General features: G+C 37.7%; 1 protein-coding gene across 1 annotated transcript in view; it reads left to right on the top strand.

Moving 5' to 3' along the window:
* LOC143437367 (uncharacterized) overlaps window positions 1–27,273 on the top strand; it is a 173,446-nt gene that overhangs the window by 96,603 nt on the left and 49,570 nt on the right. The window contains exon 6 of the mRNA XM_076922179.1: window positions 14,850–15,343. Within this exon, the coding sequence (XP_076778294.1) occupies window positions 14,850–15,343 (494 nt within the window). The remainder of the gene's footprint in view (window positions 1–14,849; window positions 15,344–27,273) is intronic.

Genomic DNA, 27,273 nt, shown 5'->3' with positions numbered 1-27,273 from the left:
ACTTGAGAGGGGGAGGAGTCTTTTAGTGGGCAACTCTAGGCTTGAGATCTAGGCTAAATAACAGCAACTCAGTTCAAAGTGTAGGAAACCTCAGAAAAAGACAGGCTGGAGATGCAGTACCCACTTTTATTGAAGCCTAAATGTTGGGAATGGGATGAGAAGTCTGAGACAATGCTACATACTCAGGTCAGGTGTCTCTGTGATGGAGCAGCAGACCCAGACCCCAGTGTAGGTAAACAGAACTTAGACTCCTGTTCAAGCTTCTTCACTCTTTTCTTATCCACTCCATCCATGGATGGTGCCTGTGGAGTGGGTACCATCTCACTCCTTCCTAAACCATTTTCCAGTTGCTTCTGGAAATTCCCTCACAGACTCATGGGAAATAGCTCAAGTGTGTTTCAAACTGCTTAAAGTGACAAGCAGGTTTAACCATCACAGGGGGTATCATCCCAGAAGAAGCTTCTAAGGTAACACATTCCATCAGCTGGGGTTTAAGCAGATGACAGGATTTCTTTCTATTTAAAAAACAAGAGAATGGGGTTAAAATAGGAAAATAGTGGAGGTGTTTTGCGCAGATTGCATGTAGTTATGTCTCTGAGCAACTCGGCTTCCATCCTACTTTAATCCACTGCACTGAGCCAGCCTTATTATAAGGTACAAGCAGCATGTTTTTAAAAATGTAACATATGTACACAGATGAGTCACAGTGTCACAGCACAATGGATTAGGAGAAGCTTATCATGCCAAAGAGCAGTTCTCACCGAGGCCACACATATGCAGGGACTTGTTTCATGTCACATGAACTCATGGGTTTACACTGTTGTGCTCCCTTGGAAAAAAGGCAAAAACTCCAGAGCTTTACTCTGTGGACTCTGACAGGGGCGTAATTTGGCTTCCACATGTACAGAGGTTTAACAAGTAATTTTTTGAGCAGTTCTGAAGAGCTACAACTAATACATTAATATATCTTACCTGATGATTATAAAATAATAAAAAATATAAAATTAGAGATGTGCTAGCTATTGGATCACTTCAGGGAAGAGTTTACACAGAACAGACATTTTTTGTTGATTTTGTTGGTTTTTTTTGTTGATTTTGTTGATTTTGTTGGTTTTTGTTGATTTTGTTGGTTTTTATTGATTAAAAAAATGGAAAGTCTAAAAATTGGATATTTAACCTCCTATTTACCTCAAATGGAAGCAAATGCTAGCCAGAACACAGGTTATTAATTTGAAACCAAGAAGCGGTAATGGGAGGTGAGTGAAACAGAGAAATGAAAAAGAAAAGATAAGGTTTCTCTTAGTTATGGTGTAGTAGAGATTGTATAATAGACAAAGGGAGAGCATAGAAAGACATAGGAACATCTGGGAAACTTCAGAATGGCCATGACCCAAGCCAAGTAAGGAGAGAAAGAGGGGAGAGAAGAGAGCCAGATCAAGAAGCCAGTGTTCTAGACAAGGACTGAGGTGCATATTTTGCATATCCAGGCAGTCCTGGCCTCCAGGTTTTCCCAGCACCCCTCATTCCCTATCTGGCACTTGGGAGGCAGATGCAGGGGGATCACGGTGATGGAATAATGATCAATAATCAATGCCGATCTATAATGAATAAACAGTAATCAATAATTATTAATACTAATTGATAACCAATAATGATCAATAATTGATGGCACACGCATTTAATCCCAGCACTTGGGAGGCAGAGGCAGGCGGATTTCAGAGTTCGAGGCCAGCCTGGTCTACAGAATGAGTTCTAGGACAGCCAGGGCTACACAGAGAAACCCTGTCTTGAAAAAAATAAATGGTCAAAGAATGTAAAAATAATTATGTAAATACCGATCAAAAGGTAAGTTTGGCTGAGCAAACAGTCAGTAATCAGTTAGTTAGGGTGATCTATTCTGTGGGAAGTCAGCCGTGTCCCTAGTCATATCTGTCATTTTCCAATAGGACCATGAACATAGTAGCCATGGTGGAAACAGTGGGGTTTATTCATGGATACAACAGTAGAGTCGTCCTCTCACCAAGCCTGACATGGCCACATCTGCTGGTGAGTGCCAGATATACCAGCAGAAGAGACTAACATTGAGCCCTAGATATGGAACTATATCCTGGGTTGACCAGCCAGTGACTTGGTGACAAGTTGACTACGTTGGACCATTTCTTTTGAGCAAAGGACAAAGCATTCTTCTTCCTGGAATAGATACATATTCTGCTTATGATCTTGACTTTCATGCACATATTGCTTCTGCCAAATCCACGATCCATGGACATTCTTAGTGTCTCATTCACCACAATCACATTCCACACAGTATTGCTTCTGACCAAGGAACTCATTTCACAGCAGAGAAGTGAGACAGTGGGACAATGATCATGGATTCTAATGGTATTAATTACTATTAATACCATATTCCTTGTAACCATAAAGGTGCTGAACTGATAGTAAAATAGAATGACCTTTAGAAGACACTTTTACAAGCCAATTATGGGACAGCCACCTGGAGAGCTGGGCAGGGTCCTAGGCTGTATGTATTTTGAATCAGCCTCCAGTATTTGGCACAGTTTCTCTCACAGCCAAGATCCATGGTTTAAAGAATCAAGGTTTTGGAAAACCTGTGTGAAGGTCACAGGCCACAAGTCTCAGTGGAACTCAGCTCAAAATGGAGGACTCCTTTTATCAGCAGGAATTCCATTTCTCTGCCTGACTTTGTCTGGATTATGTCCCTGCAGGTGGCTGTCCTTATCTAATAAATATCATTTTGCAGCCTTGCTTAAACTCAGCACACAAGAAGCATTCTGGATTCCCTGTGCACATGAAACACATGTATCTGCTGTATTATAAGAAAAGAGAGTTGAAGTTCAAGGGTGTGTGATAGGATATTTGAATAATTCTATAAATCTGGGCATTTGATGGTAGAAACTCTTGCCATCATTTAAATCAGGGAGAATGCATGGTTCGTGTAACAAAGAACACAATCTATTATTGAGAAGTTCTCTTTGATAATGAGATGATGTTTCATATTTGCTAAATATAGGTTTTAGATTTTACCTCAGTGTTTAACAAGGTTGTTCAGTTTTCCTCAGCTGTATGTAGACCCTGCCATGCTGAAGTATTCCATGGACTTTTCTTTCATCTGGGATATTGAGATGCATCTATATATGACAAAGAGAATCGGGAGTGAGAATTTATTTTCTAAATAACATTTCACAAGATCAAACATAATTTTTGAGGACTTGTGTCCCTTCAACTGCTAAAGAGACACATTGTATTTTGACAGTGATCATCCTTTACATATGCCTGCTTACGATTACACAGCAAAATCAACCTCTTGTTGACCTTCTGTTAAGGTCTATCGAAATTTCTTGTCTAGGTTATCACTTGACCTTCTGAAGAATCTCTGTATATTCAAGCTTTTTTTTTTTGTACTATTTCTCTCTTAGTGAACATTTCTCCATATCCTTGCTTGGACTGGGTGTGACTTTCCTTGGAGGCTCTGAGGGAATCATCCCTGTGTATTTTGACTCTCCTCAATGTAGACTGGATACAGGATAGCATAAAACTTAGATTACAACCAGTTGGTCATAAATGTTGATCTGAAGACAGATACTTTAATCCCCAAAAAAGTATTTCTGAAAACTTTTATGATTTAAGTGCTTAAATACCTCATTTATTCCTTCAGAACTTCCAATCTTTTCTTCTCATTTGGGAAATGTTCATCATAATCTATATATAACTTTTTTTATTGAAACCATTTACATATTTAGATCATCCTAACATTTTATAAATGTTAATACCGTAACATGCAATCGGCTTAACAAAAAAAATTCACAGTCCATTTTGAAATTTTGAGAATATTTATTCATGGGTAGGAAATAAACAATTTTTTTTTGTTTTGTTTTTTGAGACATTGTTTCTCTGTCCCTTCTTTCCAAGTTCTCAGTGGCACCAAATTTCAAAACTATCATAGTTTACCCTAAGATAACAGTGAAATAATTGGTTTTACTCACAGAAAATTGACAAAGTGTTTCTTCTGAGACTATAGACATCTTGCAATCAGTCACATTAAAAATACTTTACTCAGTATATCTGGAGACAAATTTACATTACCTAAATAGTTATTCCCTTTCGGAGTTGTACAAATACTGGCCAGCCATGTCAAGTTTTTTTTTTGTTTTTTTTGTTTTTGTTTTTGTTTTTTTTTGAGACAGGGTTTCTCTGTGTAGCCCGAGCTGTCCTGAAACTGCTGTGATTATTTTAATTCAACAGAGCTGAAGGTATGAAAATGGTTGTGGTTTAATTTAGAAGACAAGATAAGCCCTGAGCTGTATCTGCCTATCTTTGTATATTTATTTGTTTTTAAAGAGGTTTTACTGGATACAAATATGTTTTAAATAATTAACATATTTATGCCTGCATAAAATTTAAAATATATATCATAATTAAAAACATAGATATGTTAGTCTTGTATGAGTGAAGACAATGTCCAGTATTAATAACATCTTCTGTTCTAGGAGTAGTAAACTCTTTAAAACATGTTACCTATTCCAAAGAAAGATTTAGACCAATATTATTATTTTATATTTATTGTACCTGTGTGGATATATTGATTAAATATATTTTTTGTCCTTTTATGTCAATTTTTAAGTTTATTTTCATCAGGAACAAAATGAACTAGGGTCAAGTTAACAAATGTAAGTTACTTGTAATTCATTTGCTATTAAGTACATAATGTGAATAACAAACCATGTCTCATGTGTATATTCTACATATAATTAATAAAGAGTCAAATTTTATAAGACATGAATTTGTGTCTATTGCTTGCCTCAGATTCCTGTTTCAGAATTTTCATTGTCATGTGAAAACTTCACATAGAATTCCTTAGTAAGTATATTTTTAGGTTGGTTAGAAATTAAGCGAGACATGTCTAGAGTAGAAGAGAAGTGAAGGGCATTTTATCTCAGAGGAAAGTTAACTGCAGAAATAACTGATGGTGAAACACCGTATAGGGTAACATAAATGTTCTTTGCTGGCAGCAAGCTCTGTGACTCTCAGAAACTTAATCTTTGGTCATCTGTGTTGTTCTGTGAATATCAAAGTCTTTGCTTCCTTTGTTAGTAGCTAGTTTTGGAGGTAAATGGCTAGAAAAACTTTTAGGTTCTTTTGAGAAGCCTTTCTCTAAGTAAGAGAGAAGCTATCATAATAAGAATGAAACAAACCATTAAGATATAAAATGAATGCCTTGTGGGCCTGATATTTCTTCTTTGTGTAATAGGGATAATATTGTCACAGTGGGACCATCAAGAATAATGGTAGTCACCTTAATCTTAACCCTGAGCCTAACCCTATCCTAACCCTCACCTCTTAATTTCCTAACCTCCTAAATCTCATTCTAAAAACCCTTATCCTAATCCTAACCATGACTGTCTACTCCCCTAACCCTAACTCAAACCCTGTTTACTGTGGGGCATATTTCTTAATTACAACTGTTGAAGTGAGAAACCCTTTATCATTCTTGCTCTTTTGAGATGTTCAGATCCACCTTTAATCTGGGCTACAGATTCTTTTGACAACCTACATACATAAAGGACCTTGAACAGGGCGGTGTTTTGTTTTTTGTATTTGCCCTACTTTTTTACAAAACAAAAATGATTTGTTTGTTTATTTTCTTTTTAAAATTGGTATTAGTAAGTACTTAATTCTTCAGAATTCTGGTATACACTACAGATCAGCTGTAATATCCTGCAACCTGAAATGAACCAGCCCTTGATTTTTCTAATTTCCCTTGTCTAACAGCCTTTATTGTGGCATCCTATTAAATCCCCTTTCTACATACATAGATTCATTCTCTCTATGATTTGAGATATGTTTATCTACAGAACCTGTACTAATACAACTTTTGTTTTTCTCCACTTTTCCACTAATAACGATGTGCTGGCAAACAGTAGTGCTCAACTGTGTTTCCCTTATGTTTCTGGCTTTTCTTTGGGGTTGATTGATACCTGTCATCAGGTGGAAGGAAGCTGTAGTTTCCCTGAGCCCAGCATAAAGCCACAAAACAGGACTCTTGTTTCCTAAAATCCCTCTTTAATGTTACTGATGTTAGCATTCTGTTTAAAACTCTGCCTCCCAGTTATCTGAGGACAGCCAGGTATCCTCCTCCCCATAGTTACCTCTCTTTAAAGAGAGATGGAATATGTTCTTTTGGTGTGACGGAAGGTGTGGGGGAAGGGGATGACTCAGCAGGCTCATGCCTCCTGCTGAGATATTTCTTCCCCTGGAGGGACCATGTCTCATGCTGAGACAGCTCTTACCCCTGAGGAATTCACCACAAGACATTATAGTATAGAAGATAGTTTATTCAGGACATGGGAAGTAGAGTTAAGAGGGTAGTAGATGCAGAGAAAAGCAGAGAGAGTCAGAGAGTAGAGAAGTAGAGGCCAGGCATGAGCATGTGCAGAGAGAGTACTGGGCTATGGAAGCTGTTCACCCTGATTACAGGAGGAAGGCAAGTGCTGTAAGGAAAACTCAGGTAAGGTCTGAAGTCAGGTCCTGGTAGGTGCAGGACCATTGCTCTCATAGGGGAGAAGAAGGAGCCTGAACAGCCAGAGCTGGAATGCTGGGTTCTCCCCCAGGGCTGGGTGGGGTGAAATTCCTCTTTGGAGACAGAAACAAATGCTAATGGAGTGCAAATTACTCCTGAGATCTGGAAAAGGTCTGATCCTGGCCCAGAGGCACACTTTAACCTTGAAGAGTGGCAGGACTCAATGGCCAATTGAGGCTCCCAGGCTGACCTGCCAATCAGACAAGGAGGCGGGTTCTTCCCCATGGTATTTTGCAAGTTTGTTGTGCCTGTGCAGGCTTGAATGGTCATCTGAGCCCTTCTCTGAGCTCTGCTTGGGTGCTGTGTGGAGACCTCAGGAAAGCTCTGAAATTGAGTCATGGTGAGTACAGGGTCACTGCCCACAATGGGTAGGGGCAGGCGGCTGAGCAGTGTGAGCTGGGGTGCTGGGTCCTCTCTGGGTCTGCATGGGAAGCATCAGCCAGATGTGACCACCTGTGAGGCCCCTGGTGATGCTCCTCACATGTTAGATTAGGAGATGACCTCTGAGTAATGTCACTGTCATTGCTGATTCTAATCTGCCCAATACATTTGCTTTCCTGTAGAAACCTGGGTCGTTTACATTGCTTTCCTGTAGAAACCTGGGTCGTTTCTCTGACTCTGCAGCCCATGTGCCAAATCCTTTTGTCTCTTATAGAATACATTAAGAAGACAGGTATAGCTGGGCAGTGGAGGCGCATGCCTTTAATCCCAGCATTTGAGATGCAGAGGCAGGGGGATGACGGTGATGGAATAACGATCAATAATCAATGCTAATCAATAAATGGTAATCAATAATTATCCATACTAATTGATAACCAATAATGATCAATAGTCGATGACACGTGCCTTTAATCCCAGCACTTGGGAGGCAGAGGCAGGTGGATTTCTGAGTTTAAACCCAGTCTGGTCTACAGAGTGAGTTCCAGGGCAGCCAGGGCTACTCAGAGAAACCTTGTCTTGAAAACCAAAAAAATAAACAAAACCTGTTTTTAAGAAGACAGGCATAAATCTAACAGATGCGCTTTCATACATTACTTGTTTTTGTTTTGTTTAGATTTCGTTAATTTTTTTCTGTCGCAGTTTTTTTATATTGCTTTAGTTTTTACGTTTATTGTTTGATTATTCTGTGGTAAAGGGACTTTTGTTTTTCTCCAGTCTGTTGGGTGTTTTGGATGCTTCTTGTTTATTAACAGGCATCTTCTTTGGTTTAGGAAAAGTTTCGTTTATGGTTTCGTTGAAAATATTTTCTATCAGCCCTTTGGTCTGATAGTCACCTTTCTCTATTCCAGTCATCTGTAGTTTTTCCCTTCTCATATGTTACATTATTTCTGGTTGTTTAGGGCCAGAAAACTTTTAGAATCCACATTTTTGACCAATGCATCCATTTTTGTTTTATTCATGTTTAATGCCTGAGATTCTCTCTTCCTTTCCTGTTCCCTCTGTGAACCTTACCACTGTAGTTGTCAGGGCACAGGTAATTTCAATGCTCTGCTCTCAGGAACTTAGCAACTGCTTAAGTCATTCCCTGCCTCCATCACCTGCTGCTATTGTCATGTGTGCTTTATATACACGGACCACCAGCTACACAGCTCTCTCTGTTTGTTCCCTGTCTCTGTTCTCTGCACATGCCCCCTCTCTATTCTCTGTCTCTACTCTCAGGACTCTCTCTGCTCCTGTTTGTCTGCCTGTCTGCAGGTCCTCTTCTGTGCCTCTATGCCTTCCCCAAGTTCTTCCTTGCCCCAAACAACCCTTTTTGCACCTTAACTGTTCCATGTTTTAATTTCTCAGGACCTGCTGTGATAGGATAGGTTGGCTCTTTTGGTGACATATGTTCCTGGTTATTATTTATTATTTCCATGATGGTGTCCAAGCCTCTGGGTCTAGAGTGATTATTGATTTAGGTACTGATTTCTGGATTTGTCTTGCTTTGGTGGAAGTTTTGTTACTGGGTTACTGTTTGATATCTGGATTTACAGAGAGTGTTGCCTAAGTGTTGCCTCTTTCACTGACCTGTTTGCTGGGTATGCTCAAGAGGGAATGCTTGCTAATTTTGGAAGCTGGGAGAAGAGGTGGGCAGGAAAGATGATCTTAGAAATCCACAAGGAGACATGGTCAGTCCTGAGCTAAAGCTGCCTCTCGTGTTTAGTACAGTGCTAGGGGAAGCTGTGATCATTTCATCTGGGATAACATATAGTGTGGTAGATTGATAGAAAGCATGGACTGGAACCTCATAACCCTCAGGAATCCCAACTAAAGGGTTGAAAGGCTGCCTGTTAAAATGTGTCATTGTTGTTCTTTTTGTCAGTGACTTGTCTGTCAGATTTGTGTCTGTGTGCCTTGTGTTTTAGATTTTTCTTGAGTATTTGCAAAGGGAGATGACTAAAGTGACTGTGGATGCACAGTATAGTGGATGCACTAGAGAGTTGAAGCCACAAAGTGCTTGGAAGATGTTTCAGAGCCTAGGGTAGGGGATGGTGTGCCCATGGTCTTAATTACTGGGAAGGTTAGAGCAGACTTAAAACCCTGGCACACAGCTTACAGCTCCCTTCCTAGCTTCATTGTCTCCTTTGTACAAGTGGAGGAATCTGCTGGGTAGCCTTTACTGCCCCCTTGTGGCTGTCAATTTTGTGTGTGGGACTTTGTTATTCTCTCACTGAGGAAATGCGACAGACTCCATCCTAATCGATTTAGTTACTAAATCCACACCTTGGGTTAAATCCTTCTTGACGACAGGACCTAGACCCATGGACTAGTCCATGACAGAGAGCTCTTCGAGACAGTATCCAGGGCAAAACCACGCTCTGCCTATGCTGTTTTACATGGTGGAAAGAGAAAGACCTCATTTCCCACCTCCTGAACTACCCTCTGCCCAGTTCATATGTGAGTCTGTAGTTTTGAACTTGCAGCTGTCATAAGATGGAATGTTGTTCTTCATCGATTTTAACAAATTTAGCATATCTTGCTTGGACCAGAAATCCTGTCCTTTGTTGCTGATCATTTGAGTTGTGTGGGACAATCTGCTTTTCTGTCCACCTTCCAGCTGTTTTAGACTCCTCTTTGGTAGCACTCCCTGGGAACCCAGGGTTAAAGACACCTCACCCCAGGTCAGTACAGCCTCTGAGCTCCCCATTCCAGTGTATCCTTCCCTGCTCTGAGCCAGCTGTCCTCCCTATTTTGTCCTTGCTCAGCCACAACTCTACCTCCCTCTTGTGGTGGCAGGTGCTCCTGTAATTGATATGGTTAAATCATTGGTTTTGGGTTGTTACAACTTCCTTATTTATTAATGTGTCTGTGTCATAGTTGTTTTCAGTTCTCAGTATTTCAGAGCTACAGTCACCTGAAGGAGCCTAAATTGAGGGCGTGCCCTGATCTGAATGGCTGGTTGCTATGTCTGTGAGAGATAGTGTTGATGATTGATTAAGAAGACTCTTCCACTGAGGGATGCAATATTCCAAACAAGTGGTCCTGGGCTGGATGAGAGAGCATGCTGAGCATAAGACAGTGACCAAGCAAGAGAGCAAGCCAGGAGACAGTGTTTCTACATGATTTTTGCCTTCAGTTTCTAATCTATCCTCCAAAAATGATGGACTGTGTGATCCAACAGAATCATGTACAACAACCATTTATTACCTGAGATGCTTTTGCTTAGAGGATTCAATCACAGCAACAGAGTAGCAAGTTAGAACAACAGCAACAACAAAATGGTATCAAAGGGTTATTTTGCTGCTGTACACAATCTATGTTGTAGATTGTATTCTTGTGGAGGACAAATTTTGGGTAGAAAGGTTTTTAGATTGGTTGGTGTCTAACTCTCCACTGGGGGTCATGCCTGACTGCAGATGTGGTCTCTTCTGCATCCATATCTAATTGCTATGCATCTCAGCTAAGATGGACCACATAGACTCCTAGGTACCCTCCAATCTGTGGTCTCTGACACATCCTAAATGTACTGCCTCCCCCCAGCCAGCTGCAGATTTTGATTCATTTTCCCCCTCTGGCCCTCTCTTGTCTCTCACCACACCTGTTGCTGGTTCTCCCCAATTTCTCCTTCTTATCTGCTCTCCCATCCAGTTCTCTCTCTTCCATCTGCCTCCTATCATTGCTTTGTTCCCCCTTCTGAGTGAGATTCAACTGTGCTCATTTGGGCCTTCCTTCTTGTTTAGTTTCTTTGGGTCTATGGAGTGTAGTGTGGGTTTCCTGTATTTTATGATTATTATTCACTTGTAAGTGCGTACACACATGCATGTGCTTTTAGGTCTGGTTAACCTCACTGAGATGATAGTATTTAGCTGTATCCATTTGCATGCAAAATTCACGATGTCATTGTATTTAATAGCTGAATAATGTTTCATTTTGTAAATGAACCACATTTTCTATATTCATATTTTGCTTGAGGGGCATCTGGATTCTTTCCAGTTTTAAGTTGTTATAATTAAAATGGCTATGAACTTAGTGGAGTCCCTACTCTAGGTCACCTGCCTTCACAGAGTCCCTCCTGTATCTTCTGTTTGTCCTTTGAGAGGGTGTGGGCCCCTGGGTGTCCATGATGATGTATCAGGTCTCTATTGGGGTAGGTGCATCTTCTCCACTGAGGCCAGATGTGACAGCCCAGTTAGGGAACAGATTCCAATGATAGACAGCAGCTTTAGGGACAGCTCCTGCTACAGTAGTTGGAGGACCATCATGAAGACTGAGCTGCACATCTGCTACTTATGGGCCAGGGTCCTTTGTCCAGCCTGTGTGTGTTATTGTTTGTGGCTCAGTGTCTCTGTATGTCCCCAAGGGTCAAGGTTAGTTGAGTTTGCTGGTCTTCCTGTGGAGTTCCTATCCTCTTCAGGGCCTTCAATCCTTCCCCCAACTCTTCCATCAGAGTTACCAAGGTGCATTCAATGTTTGACCGTGGATCTCTGCTTCTGCTTCAGTCAGCTGATGGGTGGAGCCTTTCAATGGACAGTTATGCAATGCTCCTGTGTGGGAGCATCACAGAGTATCCTTAGTAATGTCATGGATTAGAGCTTGTCCATGTGTGTCTCCAATTGAATGAGTTTTCATTGGCCCTTCCTTTAGTCTCTGCTCCAATTTTACTTCTTCATTTCTTTTAGACAGGATAAATTTTGTTCTGGGCATCTCCAGTGTTGTGGTTGAACCTGATCCTTTATCTGTCTTCTCATGCTCCCATACATTCAGCATTTGGACTCTGTCCCTCAATCACATAAGATACTGTGCACACATTTGCTGTTCAATGCTATGCTATTTTGCAAACCTGGTGGTTTCATATTTTTAACTTTATTCATTCTGTTTTTTGTTTGTTTGTTTGTTTGTTTGTTTTTTCGAGACAGAGTTTCTCTGTATAGCCTTGGCTGTCCTGGAACTCACTCAGTAGACCAGGCTGGCCTCGAACTCAGAAATCCGCCTGCCTCTGCCTCCCAAGTGCTGGGATTAAAGGCGTGCGCCACCACCGCCCGGCTGTTTTTGTTTTTCTTGACCAAATTTTTCTGTGAAGCCCTTCCTGTCCTGATTGTAGACAGAGAAACCACATAAGTCACCTGATATGTTTTTCTTCAATAAGCACATGTTTTTGTGCTGCTCTTCGTCCACATCTTTAATTTTGAAATTTGTCAAAATATATAGATTATATTCTATTTCTACAGATGGCTTATGCTCATGTCATCAATATTATCTGATGCTTCAGATTCATTGAATTGCATGTGTATGATGTTCTGCCTAACTCTTATGTTTGTTGTTAAATTTTTGAATAAATAAGTATATTATGCCTGTATGCATGAATATGAATATCATGTGTGCCTCATCTTTACTGTTGTCAGAAGATGGCCTCAGAATTCCTGATCTTGGAGAAATAGACAGGTATTGGTCCACATGTGTATACTAGAAATTGACCACCATTATGTGTTAGTCCAAAGAGCTTTCTACTCCTGAGCTAAATTTCCTGAACTACATTCTTTATTTCTCATCAGTAGTATACATTACTAATATTTTTATCTGTCCATTTTAAAATCTTTAAACATGCATTTCCTTTTAGTAAAATTTAATTAATGTTGCTGTTTAAACTGGTTCACTTCATGTTTATGCAAGATGAGTAGATGATTGCAGTGAATGTATAATTCTTTGCAGTAACTTCAGTAAAGAATTGTGTATTCATTCTATCATTTTTGTTTCCTGGTTTATTTTTGTAGCAGAGTGAGGTTCTTAACATGGAACTTTTGCTGTCCTGAAACTCATTTCATGACCTTGTTGGCATCCAGCTCAATGATATACACCTGCCTGTACCTCTGTGATTAAAGACATGAGCAAATATATGTAGCTTGCCCATCATTTCTGTAGTTAGTAATTGTTCATATAGTTTTTCAAGTGTTTGCTAAGTACAATTGATCTGTTTCCTCCTGCATATCTCTCTCAATTGTCATTTGTGTTGCAAGGCTATATCCTAATCAAAGGGTTCAGAACTGAGACAGGTGAGCCTTATATTTCAAGTTCCTTCTAAATTGACATGGTGATTATAATTCATGTGTCAGCAAATAAGTGGAGGAATCACCTGAATTATATGATTACATTGTCCAGGAGGCATACATTTACTTTTTAGTGGTATCAGTATCAGGCTTTGTGTTGGACACATGTATGTGATATTTCAGGAAGCAGTGAGTTTCGATGATGTGCATGTGAACTTCACTGCAGAAGAGTGGAATTTCCTGGATCCTTCCCAGAATAATCTCTACAAAGATGTGATGCTTGAGACCTACTGGGACCTCACTCCTACAGGTAAGACTGTAAATTTTCTTTTGCTTCTCAATATAAGGGAAAAATGTTTCTGTGTTACTGATGATCATCTCTTATTTCAATAGAGAACAAGTAATATTGAGTTGAATAAATCAGGTTCATTGCTGTGAAAATTCAGAGTAACTTGAATTTTGCCTAATTCCAATACCATATCATTTATTTTCTGGTACCGTGTTTTAGGCTATAATTTGGAAGACCATTATATTGAAGAACAACATCACACTTCTAGAAGTCATGAAAGGTAATTTTAATGTCTAAACTGATACAAATATGCCTGTGAGAAAATTTTAATAAGATCTGGAAGCTCTAAAGGAAAGCAAGCGTGTAAAATATCAGTCATTTTATTGTAGCTATGATTATAATATTCTCCCAAAACGGTGTACCTCAATGTCAGTTATCTGATTGGTGTTTGCAAGGCATTTCTGTAGGAAAGAAGAGAAGGAAATAATGCCTTAAGTGATTCCTTTATTTGATTTGTATCTCCATTAGAACTATGTTGTGGAACTACCAATTTGTATAGTCTCATAATATTTAGATGTTGCACATTGAATAGTGATAAACATGTATCCATAACTTTCCAATAAGCAAATACTGCATGATAAGGTTGGTGATACTAATATACTTGTAGTGAAACTTTTAAGTTTATAGCGAGGTCAGTTTATGAGAGTCAAGAATGTTGTCATGGAAAAACATTAATCATGTCTGATATGAACAAAAAGTCAATGTGTGTGCATTCAATGTAGAAACCTTTCACTTGTTCTTCTTTTTTAATGGATGTATTAGTTGTCAGAATGGATGAAACCATGTGAGCATAGAGATACTAAAAGTAACAACATACCTCTATCTACGTCAGAACAATGAGAAGATATGTAGTATTCTGCCTTTGGTAGACTTTCTGAATAAGATAGACATTTGCAATTCATTGCTTTTCTGACTTTACTGGGAACATCCCCAAAGTCACACTGCAGAAAATCTCTATGGGTACTAGAAGTTTGGAAATTCTTCTGTTTATTCTGGCTCACGGTGCAGCAGTGGTGTGATTCACACTACAGGAAAAACTAAGAAAGCAATCAGTGTTTTAATACCCTGATATCTTCAGACATGTGAAATATGTCTTAGAGAAATCTCATATAGAAAAAGGATGTTATAAATGTGAGCCATGTAATAAGTGGTCTTACCATCTCAGGTATTTTCAAAGAGGTAAAACAACAAACAGTGAGCAAGTACAACCATGAATATCAAAGTGATAAAACTTTTAAGATCTGAGTGTTCTTTATTATTACACCAACTGCATAATTTATTTGTATTGATAAATGATTGATCAGGCTAATGAATGTGGTAAAGCTTTCACATGTGTCCATTATTGTTGCAGGAATGAAAGAAGTCATACTGGACAGAAACCACATGAATGTAATCAATGTGGTAAAGCCTTTTCACATCACAGTAGTCTCCAAAGACATAAAAAAACACATACTGAAGAGAAACCTTATGAATGTAATCAATGTGGTAAAGCCTTTTCATGTCACAATAATCTCCAAAGACATACACGAACACATACTGGAGAGAAACCTTATGAATGTGGTCAATGTGGTAAAGCCTTTTCATGTCACAGTAATCTCCAAAGACATAAAAGGACACATACAGGAGAGAAACCCTATGAATGTAATCAATGTGGTAAAGCCTTTGCAATATCCAGTCATCTCCAATATCATAAAAGAACACATAATGGAGAGAAACCTTTTGAATGTAATCAATGTGGTAAAGCCTTTTCATGTCACAGTGGTCTCCTATATCATAAAAGATCGCATACTGGAGAGAAACCTTATGAATGTAATCAATGTGGTAGAGCCTTTTCATGGCACAGTCATCTCCAATATCATAAAAGAACACATACTGGAGAGAAACCCCATGAATGTAATCAATGTGGTAAAGCCTTTTCATATCACAGTAGTCTCCAATATCATAAAAGAACACATACATGAGAGAAACCTCATGAATGTAATCAACGTGGTAAAGCCTTTCCATGAAGTTTTTTCCTCCTAAAATATATAAGAACCCATATTGGAGAAAAACTATGAATGTAATCAATGTGCTAAAGCATTTCCATGTCCCACTACTCTGCAAAACATTAATGATTTCAAACTGGAAGGACACTTCATGAATATCATCAATGTGGTAAAGACTTTTCAGAACCTTAGAATCTTCATTATTATAAAAAAAAAAAAAAAAAAACATGTACGGGAGAGAAACCTTATCAATGTAATCCATGTGGTAAAGCATTTGCAAGTTCAGTCATCTGCAGTGACAGGAATGATTACGTGCAAAAGAGAAACCTGCTTGAATATTAACAGAAATCACAGTGGAGAGAACCCTTATGAACGTAATCACTGTGGTCAAACCTTGGCAATTCACTTTTATCTACAACTACATAATAGAACACATTCAAGAGAGTCACTCAATGTAATCAAGGTGTTAAGCCCTTGCACGACACAGTCATCACCCAACACATAAGAGAACAAATACTGGAGAGAAACTGAATGTCATGAATGAGGTGAAGCCTTTCCAGGACACAGTCATCTCTGAATACACAGAAGAAAACATGGAGGAGAGAAACCATAAGAATGTAGTCAATGTGATAAAGCCTTTGCATGTCACTATACTCTCATAACACTTAAAGGAACACACACTTTAGAGAAACCTTAACAAATGTAACGAATGAGGTAAAGCCTGTACTTATCTCTGTAAAGTTTGAAATGATTGTTGATGCTTGTCACATTTTTTTTTCTCATAATAATAACCTCGAGAAACTCAATGTCAGTGTGTTGGGTAAGATCATACAACTTATTTGCAGTCACAGATTACTTTTGATATTATTGAAGGTGCTTAAACACTACTGTGATACACAAAGGCCTTAATAGATTGATTACTTACTAAAGAGTTTAGTCTTCTATAAAGACACCAGAAAGTATAGTAGAAATAAATTGTGGTGATCTAAATTTGTTTGACCCTAAGAAGTGGCAATATTAAAAGGTGTGCCTTGTGGGAGATGTTACCTTTTTGAAGGAATTGAATTCCTAGGGTGGTGGTCTTTGGAGCTCAGGCCAGTACAAAACAGACCCTCCTACCACTTGGCTGGAAGACAGTCTCTTCCTGGATGCCTTCACATGAGGATGCAGTACTCTCAGCTCCTTCTCCAGCTCATGGCTGCCGGCATGCTGACATTCCTGGTATAATGGCACTGGACTAAACATTTGAAACTGCAAGCCAGGCCCAATAAATATTTGACTTTAACACAGTTGCCTTGGTTACAATGTCTTTTATTAGCAATCAAATTCTATATAAGACAGAAGTTGGTACCCCAGACTTAAGCATTGGTATGATTATGTTTATTTGTTTTGTTTTATGGAGCAATGTGAATTTTTAGACTTTGAATCTGTATATGCATTAAGTGGAACTTAATGGGCCATCCTAGTAGGAATATGAAACACATATGTACTGAGGGTGATTTGAACTTTGTATATAGTTTTTATGATGTTTTGCAGAAAAATGTTGCTGCCCTTTGCCCTTGTCAGTGGAGTGTCCTTGAAGATAAGGTACAGAGGTTGATGTTCATTGCATTGACAAAGGAAGTCACAGTGAAGCCAGCAAAGCCTTTGACCTATGTTTAGTCTCATGATGATTTGAGTAAGCATAGTAATCTTTTTGGTTTTTTGAGACAGGGTTTCTCTGTGTAGCCCTTGGCTGTCCTGGAACTCACTCTGTAGACCAGGCTGGCCTCAAACTCAGAAATCCATCTGTCTCTGCCTCCCAAGTGCTGGGATTAAAGACATGTGCCACCACTGCCCAGCCAAGCATAGTAATCTTATCGAGAAAAAATATAAAATGTTAGGTCAAAAGAGAAAATCTAACCAGGAAGTTGAATGAAGCTCAATTCTGTGATCAATGATATTAAGTGGTATTAAAGGAACAGTGACATTAGGGCAAGATTCCATCCACCTAAACTTATGGATGTGAAGTTGTATGAAGGAGAACTATATCGTCTTAGGCATTATTATTACCTACTTGTTGTTTTCATGTGGACACAAGAGTTACCAGTCTGTGTGAAGTTGACAATTGATGGATTGTGATTACTATTCTGGGTTATCATTTTAAGATCTAAAATAAAATACTTAAGTACAGGCTGGAGGTATGCACCTTAAATCCCAGATAAACATCACGCAGATCTCTGATTCAAGTCTTTCTGGTACAGAACAATTTTTAATAAGGAAAAGTTTAGGTATGAGCAAAGTGTTACACATGTATTACCCAGCATTCAGAAGACAGAGCCATGCAGATCTCTGAGTTCAAGGTTCATCTACAGAGCAAGTTCAAGCACATCCGAGCTTAGGCAGTGAACTTGTTGAAAACTAGAAAGCTGGTGATGATGTAATAGAAGGGGCCATGTTCCAGCCCCAGCAAGCAGAGGAACTCAGGAGCTTTTTTCATGTGGCTCTACTTTTAGAGGAAAGAATAGAAGGGACGACGAGACAATTGATGCTGGTTGGCTGTAGTTAGAAAATTAGTGGGGATGAAGAAGAAACCAACACCACTGAGGTGACATCTTTTGGTAATTGTTTTCTGAGAGGAGAAAGAAGTTGTATTCCAGAGGTAGTCAAGGTTGTCCCTTGTGGTGCAGCTTGACTCAGTCCTGGGTAAGACTCACCCAGGTGGCACTGGTTTTAAGGCATGAATGTTTCATGCAGTGCAGCTGACACTTGGCACCATGAAGGGAGCATATGAGAGGAATGCAATCAAGACTGTTTGCCACAGAAGAACCCAATATATTGAAGATGTCAGTCCCATGGGATGAGCAGAAAGAACAACAGCAGCAGTTGAGTGGAGTCAAGCAGAAACTAGTGTCTTATAGAGGAAAGAGCTGGAGAGAGACCCAGCTTCTTTTGAGTAGCACCAAAGATCATCTGTGGATCCCAGATACTGGAACAAGAAGCTGTAATTTTGAAGTTACTTTGGAGACTCCAAGAGTTTTAGATTCCTGAGCTATGGGATACCTTCTCAGGAAAACTACTTTCTGGAAATAAAATCAGCCAAAGAGAAAGAATTGTGCTGCAGTGAGCAGGGCAGGAAGGAGTTGGAGATCTGAAGAACACTTTGACATCAGACATGGAGATGCAGAGTTTGGAGATTGCCTTGCTGGCTTTTGATCTTCTTTTGGCCCAGTATTTCCGCACAATGGTGATGAGGAATGGTGAAGTTTATCCTGTGAATTTGGGTGGATACTATGTGCTATAATTTTTAATGTATACGGGATTACAGTTACATGATTGAAATGATCTCAGAAGAGACTTTGAACTTTGGACTTTTAACATTTATGAGACTTCTATAGATGATGAGGACTTTTTAATTTGAACCTCACATATTTTGTATTATGCTACTTTTAAATATGGTCTCCATACACTCATGTGTTTGCACAGTCATATGGGGGCCAGGCAGTGGAATGTGGTAGTATAAATATGCTTGTCTCAGGGAATGGGAGGAAGTTATTATGAAATGTGGCCTTGTTGGAGGAAGTGCATCACTGTGGGGGTGGGTGTTGAAGTTTCCACCCAGTGCAAAATGGGTCCTCCTACTAGCTCCCTGGCAGACAGTTTCTTCCTGGCTGCCTTTGGATCAAGATGCAGAACTCTCAGCTTCTTCGTCAGCATCATGTTTTTTTTGCATGCCTGCCTTGATTCCTGCTATGATGAAAAAGAAATAAATCTCTGAAACTGTAATCCAGTCCCAATTAAACTGTTGCTTTTATAGGAGTTGCCTTGTTCATGATTTCTCTTCATAGCAATGGAAACACTAAGACAGACACCCTGTGAGTGTATTTAATACAGTCAAGCCTTTGCCCAATTCTCTAGTCTTCATTATCATGAGAGAATGTGTGCTAGAGAAAAACCTTATTAATATGTTTAATATAATGAAGCATTTGCACACCTCTAAAGTCTTCATTATTATGAACCTATTCATACTGATTTCATACTGTGGTTAAGCCTTTATGTTATAGGGTCCACTGAGATTCAACACAACTCAAACACAGGACAAGGCAAATGATAAGAATTTATTGTAATCAAGTTACTGCTGATAAATCAGGGCCACAAAATTACACTCAGGAGCTTAGCTTCAATACCTCCAGCCTCACCCCCACCCTGAATCAGAAAGTTATATAGCTTCCAAAACTCAAAACCACAAAGTCCTGTGCCAAGTTACAGTTACATTTTTCTCCCAATCACGTTTTTTATCTGTTATTACTTTATGTCGAATGATACAGAATGTAGGTTGTATGGTCTACACTATAACAGCCATTTGTTCTTTTGTGGTTAGGAACATGCATTATATTCTGAGGAATAAAACATGAATAACAGAAATCATGGTTAGGAACAGTTGCTATGTTTTAGGTAAGAAAACATGAGTGATGAAAGCTGGTCAGATATTGTTAAGTACACAGGTCCCCTATGACCTAAAACTTAGTTTGAATTTATGATTAAATGGAGGTTGGAAACAAAAAGGCAGTCCTTAGGGTAAGTTTCTTTTGCTTCTTCATAACATTTGTATATTATAAACATATTTGAATACATAGCAGAACACATACTGAAGACATATCTTACAAATGTAATCAATGAGATAAAACCTTTTCACAACACAGTCATCTATGAACATAGAAGAATACATCCTGGAGAAATGCTATGAATATCTGGTAAAGCCTTTCCATGTTGCAGTCGTCCTAGAAATGGTGAGAAAAATCATATTGCGAGAAACCCCATAAACGTGGTCAATGTGTTAAAGTCTTGTACTTTCTGATATGTTCATAGAAGACTAAACTCTTTAGTAAGTAATCAATCTATTAAAGTCTTTGTATATTACAATAGTCTCTGAGCACCTTCAATAATATCAAAAGTAATCTGTGACTACAAATAATTTGTATGATCTTACCCAACACACATTGAGTTACTCAAGGTTATTCATTATGTAGAAACAAAATTTGACAAGTGTCAACCACCAGTTCAAACTTCCCGATGTCTTTCTATTTTGTTTACACTGGTAAACTCATTTGTACATACAAAAGCCACTGGTTTTTCTTTTTCTTTTTTAGTTAATCATGTATCCAACAAGTTTGCTGAAAGTGTTTATCAACTCTGGGAATTGCCTTTGGGAAGTTGTAGTTCACTTGTGCTTACTATCATATCATCTGCAGATAAAGATAATTTTACTTCCTCCTTAAATATACAATTTAATGTTAACTTATTTAACATTAAATTGTAAATTGCAATATAGGACTTGGAATATAGAACTAGTTAACATTAAACTGTAAACTGCCATACAGGGCTAGTTAGTATTAAATTGTAAATTGCAATATAGGACTAGTTAACATTACATTGTAAATTGCAGTAAAGGACTAGTTAACATTAAATTGTAATTTCAATATAGGACTAGTTAACATTAAAATTTTAGATAGTATTTTGAATAGTTATGGAGAGAATGGATCACTTTCTCTTTGTGAATTAGTGCAGTTAATTAGAATTTCTCTCCATAATTTAACTTCAGCTATAGGTTTCCAGTAAAGTGACATTATTATGTTTAGGTATGTTCCTTGTATCCTTAATCACTCCAAGAATTTATCATATAGAGGGGTTAAATATTGTCAGAGAATTTTTCATCATCTAAGAAATTACAACTATTTTTCTTACACTTTAATCACATTATGTTGAACCATCCCTGCACCTCTTGAACAAAGCCTACCTCATTGATCATGGTGAATGGTCTTTTGATGAGGTTTCTATTTTATTTTATTTTTTCTGTTTTATTAAATATTTTTACATATTTGGTTTTAAGGCCGGGCGGTGGTGGCGCACACCTTTAATCCCAGCACTTGCGAGGCAGAGGCAGGCGGATTTCTGAGTTCGAGGCCAGCCTGGTCTACCGAGTGAGTTCCAGGACAGCCAAGGCTATACAGAGAAACCCTGTCTCGAAAAACCAAAAAAAAAAAAAAAAAAAATTGGTTTTAAGGAAAAAATTGGTCTATAATTCTTGTTTGTTACTGAGTCTTTATATTGACTGGATATTTGAGTAACCATGGGTTCACAAAAGAAAATGGCTAAAGTTTCTTCTTTTTCTATATTATTGAGTACTTTGAGGAATATTCTCATGAACTTCTATTTGAAAGTTTGGTAGGATTCTACCCTAAAACTCATGGCCCTGGGCTCTTTTTGGTGGCAGACTTGTAATGACTTCTCTTTTTACGGGTGTTTAGGCAGTTTGAGTTGTTTCCCTTAGTTTGATTTAACTTTGGTAAGAGAACCCTATTGAGGAAATTTTCCATTATTTTTAGTATTTCCAGTTTGATGGAGTTGAGGCTTTTTAAAACTATGCCATTACAATTCTTTAGATTTCTTCATTGACTATTATTTTGTCCCCATTTTCATTTTAGACTTCATTAATTTGAATATTCTCCATCTTTTAATAAGGGTTTGACTATCTTATCTAATAAAAGGCTCAAAGGAGCAACTCCATGTTTCATTAATTCTTTGCATTCTTCTCTTTCTATTTTGTTGATTTTAGCCCCCAACTTGATAATTTACTGATGTCTAATCCTTTTTTTTTTTTTTTCATTGCTCACTTGTTTCTGTTCTGGAATTTAAAGCGTGCTGTTAAATTGCCAGTATGAGAGCTCTCCAAATTTTTCATATAGGGATTTTGTGCTATGAACCTTCATCTTAGAACCAGTTTCATGTTTTTTTTTTTTTTTGTATTCTGTAAAATTGTGCATGTTTCATATTCATTTCTATTGAATTCTAGAAAGTCTCTAATTTTTTTCTCTATGTTTGTCTTAAGCTATTTTTCATTCATAGTGAGGTGTTCAGCTTCCATGAGTTTGTAAGCTTTGTGTTCTTTCTGGTTTTGTTGATATCCAGCTGTAATCCATGGTCATCTGATAGGATTCATGGTGTTATTTCAATATTCTTGTATGTATTGCGGTTGGCAGTGTGTCTGAATATGTGTTCAGTTTATAAATAAGTTTCATGATATGCTGAGCAGAAGGCATATTCCCCTATATTTCAGTAGAATGTTCTCTAATTATCAGCTGGACTCATGTTCATGCTGTCAGTTAGCTGAAATATTTCTCTTTTTTCGGGGTGGGGGTCTGGAGAATTTGTCCACTGGTGAGAATGGGGTATTGAAATCTTGGAATACAAGTGAATGAGTGTTATGTGATTTTAGGTTTAAAACACTTTCTTTTATGAAGGTTGGCAACCATGTATTTAAGGCATAGATGTTAAAACTTGAAATGGCATCTTTGGTGGTTATTTTTTTCTTTAAGAAATTTGTAGTGTCTTTATCCAATTCTTTTGATTAATTTTGTTTAATATCTATTTTGCTACATTTAAAAATGACCACACCAGCTTGTTCCTTTGGTCCACCTGCTTGGAATATCTTTTTACATTCGTTTACCTTGAATTAATGCTTATTCTCAATGTTGAGGTATAGTTCTGTTTTGTTTTGTTTTGTTTTGTTTTTCGAGACAGGGTTTCTCTGTGTAGCCCTGGCTGTCCTGGAACTCACTCTGTAGACCAGGCTGGCCTCGAACTCAGAAATCCGCCTGCCTCTGCCTCCCAAGTGCTGGGATTAAAGGTGTGGCCCACCACCGCCCGGTGAGCTATAGTTCTTGTCTGCAATTGAAGGAGAGATTTTATTAGCATCTATTTGGTTAGCCTTTGTCTTTTTATTGGTGAACTGTGGTCACTGATACTGAGAGAGTCAATGAACAGTGATTGTTAACTCCTTGTATTTTGTTGTTGTTGCTGCTTGTGGTGGTACTGGTGGTGGGATATTTGTCTGCTTTCCTTTCTTTTGCAGATAATACAAGATTATTTACTACCTGTGTTTTCATGTGTGTTGTTAACTTCCTTGGGTTGGATCCTTTATATAACTTTGTGTAAGTTTGTATGTCTAGATAGATAGTGTTTAAATTTGACTTTGGCATGGATTATCTAATTTTTTCATTAGTAGCAATTAAATTTTTTCTACATATAATAAATAACCTGGGCATTTGTAGTTTCTGCAGCATATATGTCCAAGCCCTTCTGACATTTACAGACTCCAGTGAGAGGTCATGTGCAATTTTAATAGATCTTCGTTTATATTTTTCTTGGCTTTTGACCTGTGCAGCTTTTAGTATTCTTTCTTTTTACTGGATGTTTTGATTATTATACAGGAGACTTCATTTTAGGGTCCATTTTATTTGGTGTTTTGATTATTCTTTTATTGTAATTGGTACCTCCAGCTTTATTTATAAGATTTGTTGGTTTTCTCCACTTTTTTGTTTGTGTTTTCCTGGCTGTCTTTGAGGTATTTATTGATTTCCTCCAATTGTTTGTGCTTTCCTCGATTTCTTTAAGAGATTTAGTCATTTCCACTTTAAGGACCTCTATTATCTTCACACAGTTGGTTTCAAAGCCTTTTTCTTCTACTTCAGCTATATTGGAATATTTAAGACCTTCTTTGGCAATATAAATGGGCTCACACTCATTAACCCGAGGGTGATAAATTTTACTCCTTATTACATAATCAAGTACCAATATTATGGAATGGAATGTGGCTATAACTTCTGGAAGTGAAAAGGTCTATTTTATGTCAATGTACTTGATATACAAGAGTTTGTGTCCAAGTAATGAAATTTATGGTAGGACCCAGCATAGGGTCCATGATAGATTCCGTGAAGTATTCAGCCTACATTTAACCCAATGTTAGATTAATGCCATGGTTGTTTTTTCTTCTTAAATTGGGCAGAGAGGCAAGTGAACCACATTTTAAATAAGTTACTTTTGTTGGGATGATGGTTTTAATAACATCAGTTCCAATCACTAACACTGAAGTCACCATTATCAAAAAACAAATTAAAACTGGTGGTGACAGGGTAATAATTTTCTAATTTGACAGCATGTATTTATTCACATCAGGTGAATGAAGACAAACTAGATTGAAATGTATATAATTTAATAACTTTAGTATAATCCAAGGAATATTGAATTTCCAATTTGTAGATATGTCCAATGCACTTTCATTGTGAGGTCAGGTCAGATGATTGAGAAAGAGCCATTAGCTGTAACTGTGTGTGTCATGTTGCAGATCACAGAAACTAACACTGCACATAGCAGCCAGGTCAAAGAGTACAGTATTAATGCCATTTTCTCCACCAGAAAACTTCCTACTCTTAATCAAAGTCAATGTAGGTATATATTTTTTTCAATTGTATTTCTTTTTTTCTTTTTTAATTAAATTTTTAAAAGTTATTTACATTCCAAAGTTGCCTTCTTTCCTAGTTACTCTTCCCTGAGGTCTTCTCCCCATCTTCCCTACTGCCTTCTTCACCTGACCACCAACAAGAACCTCACCTCCACCAGCTTCCCTTTTCCCTGGGGCACCAAGTTTCTACAGGGTTAAGTGCATCCTCTCCTATTTTGAGCACACAAGGCTGTCCTCTGCTGCACACATGCCCGGGGCCATGAACCATCCCCTGTATGATCTGTGGTTTTTGGCTTAGACTTTGGAAGCCCTGAAGTGTCCAGGTTAGTTGACACTGTTGTTCTTCCTATGGGGTTGCCATCCTCTTCACCTCCTTAAGTCCTTCCTCAGACTCTTCCATATGGAACATTTCACCCTACAAATATATATATATATATATATATATATATATATATATGAGAGAATCAACATATATATATATGAGAGAATATATATATATTCTCTCATATATATATATATATTCTCTCATATATATATATATATATTCTCTCATATATATATATGTTGATTCTCTCATATATATATATATATACTCTCATATATATATATGTTGATTCTCTCATATATATATATATATATTCTCTCATATATATATATATATGTTGATTATATATATATATGTTGATTCTCTCATATATATATATGTTGATTCTCTCATATATATATATATATATATATATGAGAGAATCAACAATATAGATAAATTTTAGCCAAAACTAATGAAAGGACAGAGACAATGTCCTAATTACCAAAATCCGAAATGAAAAGGGAGACATACAATTTATATATATATAAATTGTGGTTGCTGGGAATTGAACTCAGGACCTCTGGAAGAGCAGTCAATGCTCTTAACCACTGAGCAATCTCTCCAGCCCAGAAAGAAATTCTTGATGACTTGGGATTGAAGGGGAATGAGAACTGACAAGAGAGTATAGCAGTGTTGCATTTGAAATCAATATTTGACTTTTAAAACAAATATATGTTGAATGAATTTTGTAGCATTCCTTCTGTTTCTATTTTGTGGAATAGTCCAAGGTGTATTGGTCTTAGCTCTTCTTTGATAGTCTGGTAGAATTCTGCAATAATACTACCTAGTCCTTGCCTTCTCTTGTACAGGAGGTTTATAATGCCTGCTTTGATTTCCTAAGGAGTTATACTACAGTTTAGATAATTTACCTGACATTGATTTAATTTGGGTTTATGGTATCTGTCTAGATAATTTTCCATTTCTCTGGCTACACATTTCATCTAGATTTTCCAGTTTATAGAAAGAACTAAAGATTTTAAAAAATTTATTCAGTTTCTCTTGTTATGTCTCCCTTTTCATTTCTGATTTTGTTAATTCGGATACTGTCTCTGAGCCCTCTGATTAATCTGGCTAAGGGTTTTTCTATCTTATTGATAGAAAAGAATCAGCCCTTGGTTTTGTTGAGTTTGTGCACTGTCCTCTTTGTTTGTAATTGGTTCATTTCTACCCTGAGTTTGATTATTTCCTTCTGTCTACATCTCTTAGGTATGTTTGCTTCCTTTTGTTCTAAAGCTTTCTAGTGTGCTGTTAAGTTGATTATGTAGGATCTCTCTGGTATGTTTATGAGGGCACTTAGTGCAATGAATTTTTGTCTTACCCCTGCTTTCATGTGTTCCATAAATTTGAGTATGCTGTGTCTTCATTCTCATTGAATTCTAGAAAGTCTTTTATTTCTTTATTTCTTCCCTGAACAAGTTATCATTGTGTAGAAAGTTGTTCAGTATGTGGCTTTCTGATGTTTTTGTTATTACTGAAGTCTAGATTAGTCTAGTGATTTGATAGGATGCATGAGAATATTTCAGTCTTCTTGTATCTGTTGAGGCTTGATTTGTGACAGATTATATGGTCAATTTTGGAGACGATACCATGAGTTTCTGAGAAAAATTAAACAGGGGAACAGGGGTCCGGGGAGATCACCTGAAAGAGAGCAAGTGGTAGCAGGCAAAGACGCAAAGAATGTTGACCTGTCTATAGCCTGATCAGATTGCAAATTTTACTTTTTCACACAGAGGTTTTATACACAAAAAGGCAGGATGTGGGGGAAGGGGATGACACAGGAGCTCAAGTGTTCAGGGGGAGTACAGGTGTACTCTAGAACAGTGTGTCAATAAGTGAAGGTTCAGAGGACAGGACACTATGACTCTGCCTATGATTCACTTGTCCTTATCTAAGTTGGTAGTATCCACCAAGGTCTATGACTATTCAGGCTTCCACCAAAGATGCTTGTTTACAATAGCTTCTAGCCATCTGTTTCAGTGTTTTTCCACAGAGACCAAAGGCTTTGTGCTATTAGGCATGCCTGTTAGGCCTACAGCTGTCTTCAGGCCTATGGCTGATTTCAGGTCTTTAGTATATAGACAGAGATGCCCCTGACATACATATATATATATATGTATGTATATATATATATATATATATATATATATATATGACAATTTATATATATATATGAATATATATAAATTGTATGAGATGAAAAGGGAGACATACAATTTATATATATATA

The sequence above is a fragment of the Arvicanthis niloticus genome, chromosome Y (genome assembly GCF_011762505.2).
Source record: "Arvicanthis niloticus isolate mArvNil1 chromosome Y, mArvNil1.pat.X, whole genome shotgun sequence".
In the NCBI taxonomy this organism is placed as follows: domain Eukaryota; kingdom Metazoa; phylum Chordata; class Mammalia; order Rodentia; family Muridae; genus Arvicanthis; species Arvicanthis niloticus.
Note: the sequence above shows the minus strand (reverse complement) of the source record. Positions and strands in the feature narration are given on the sequence as shown.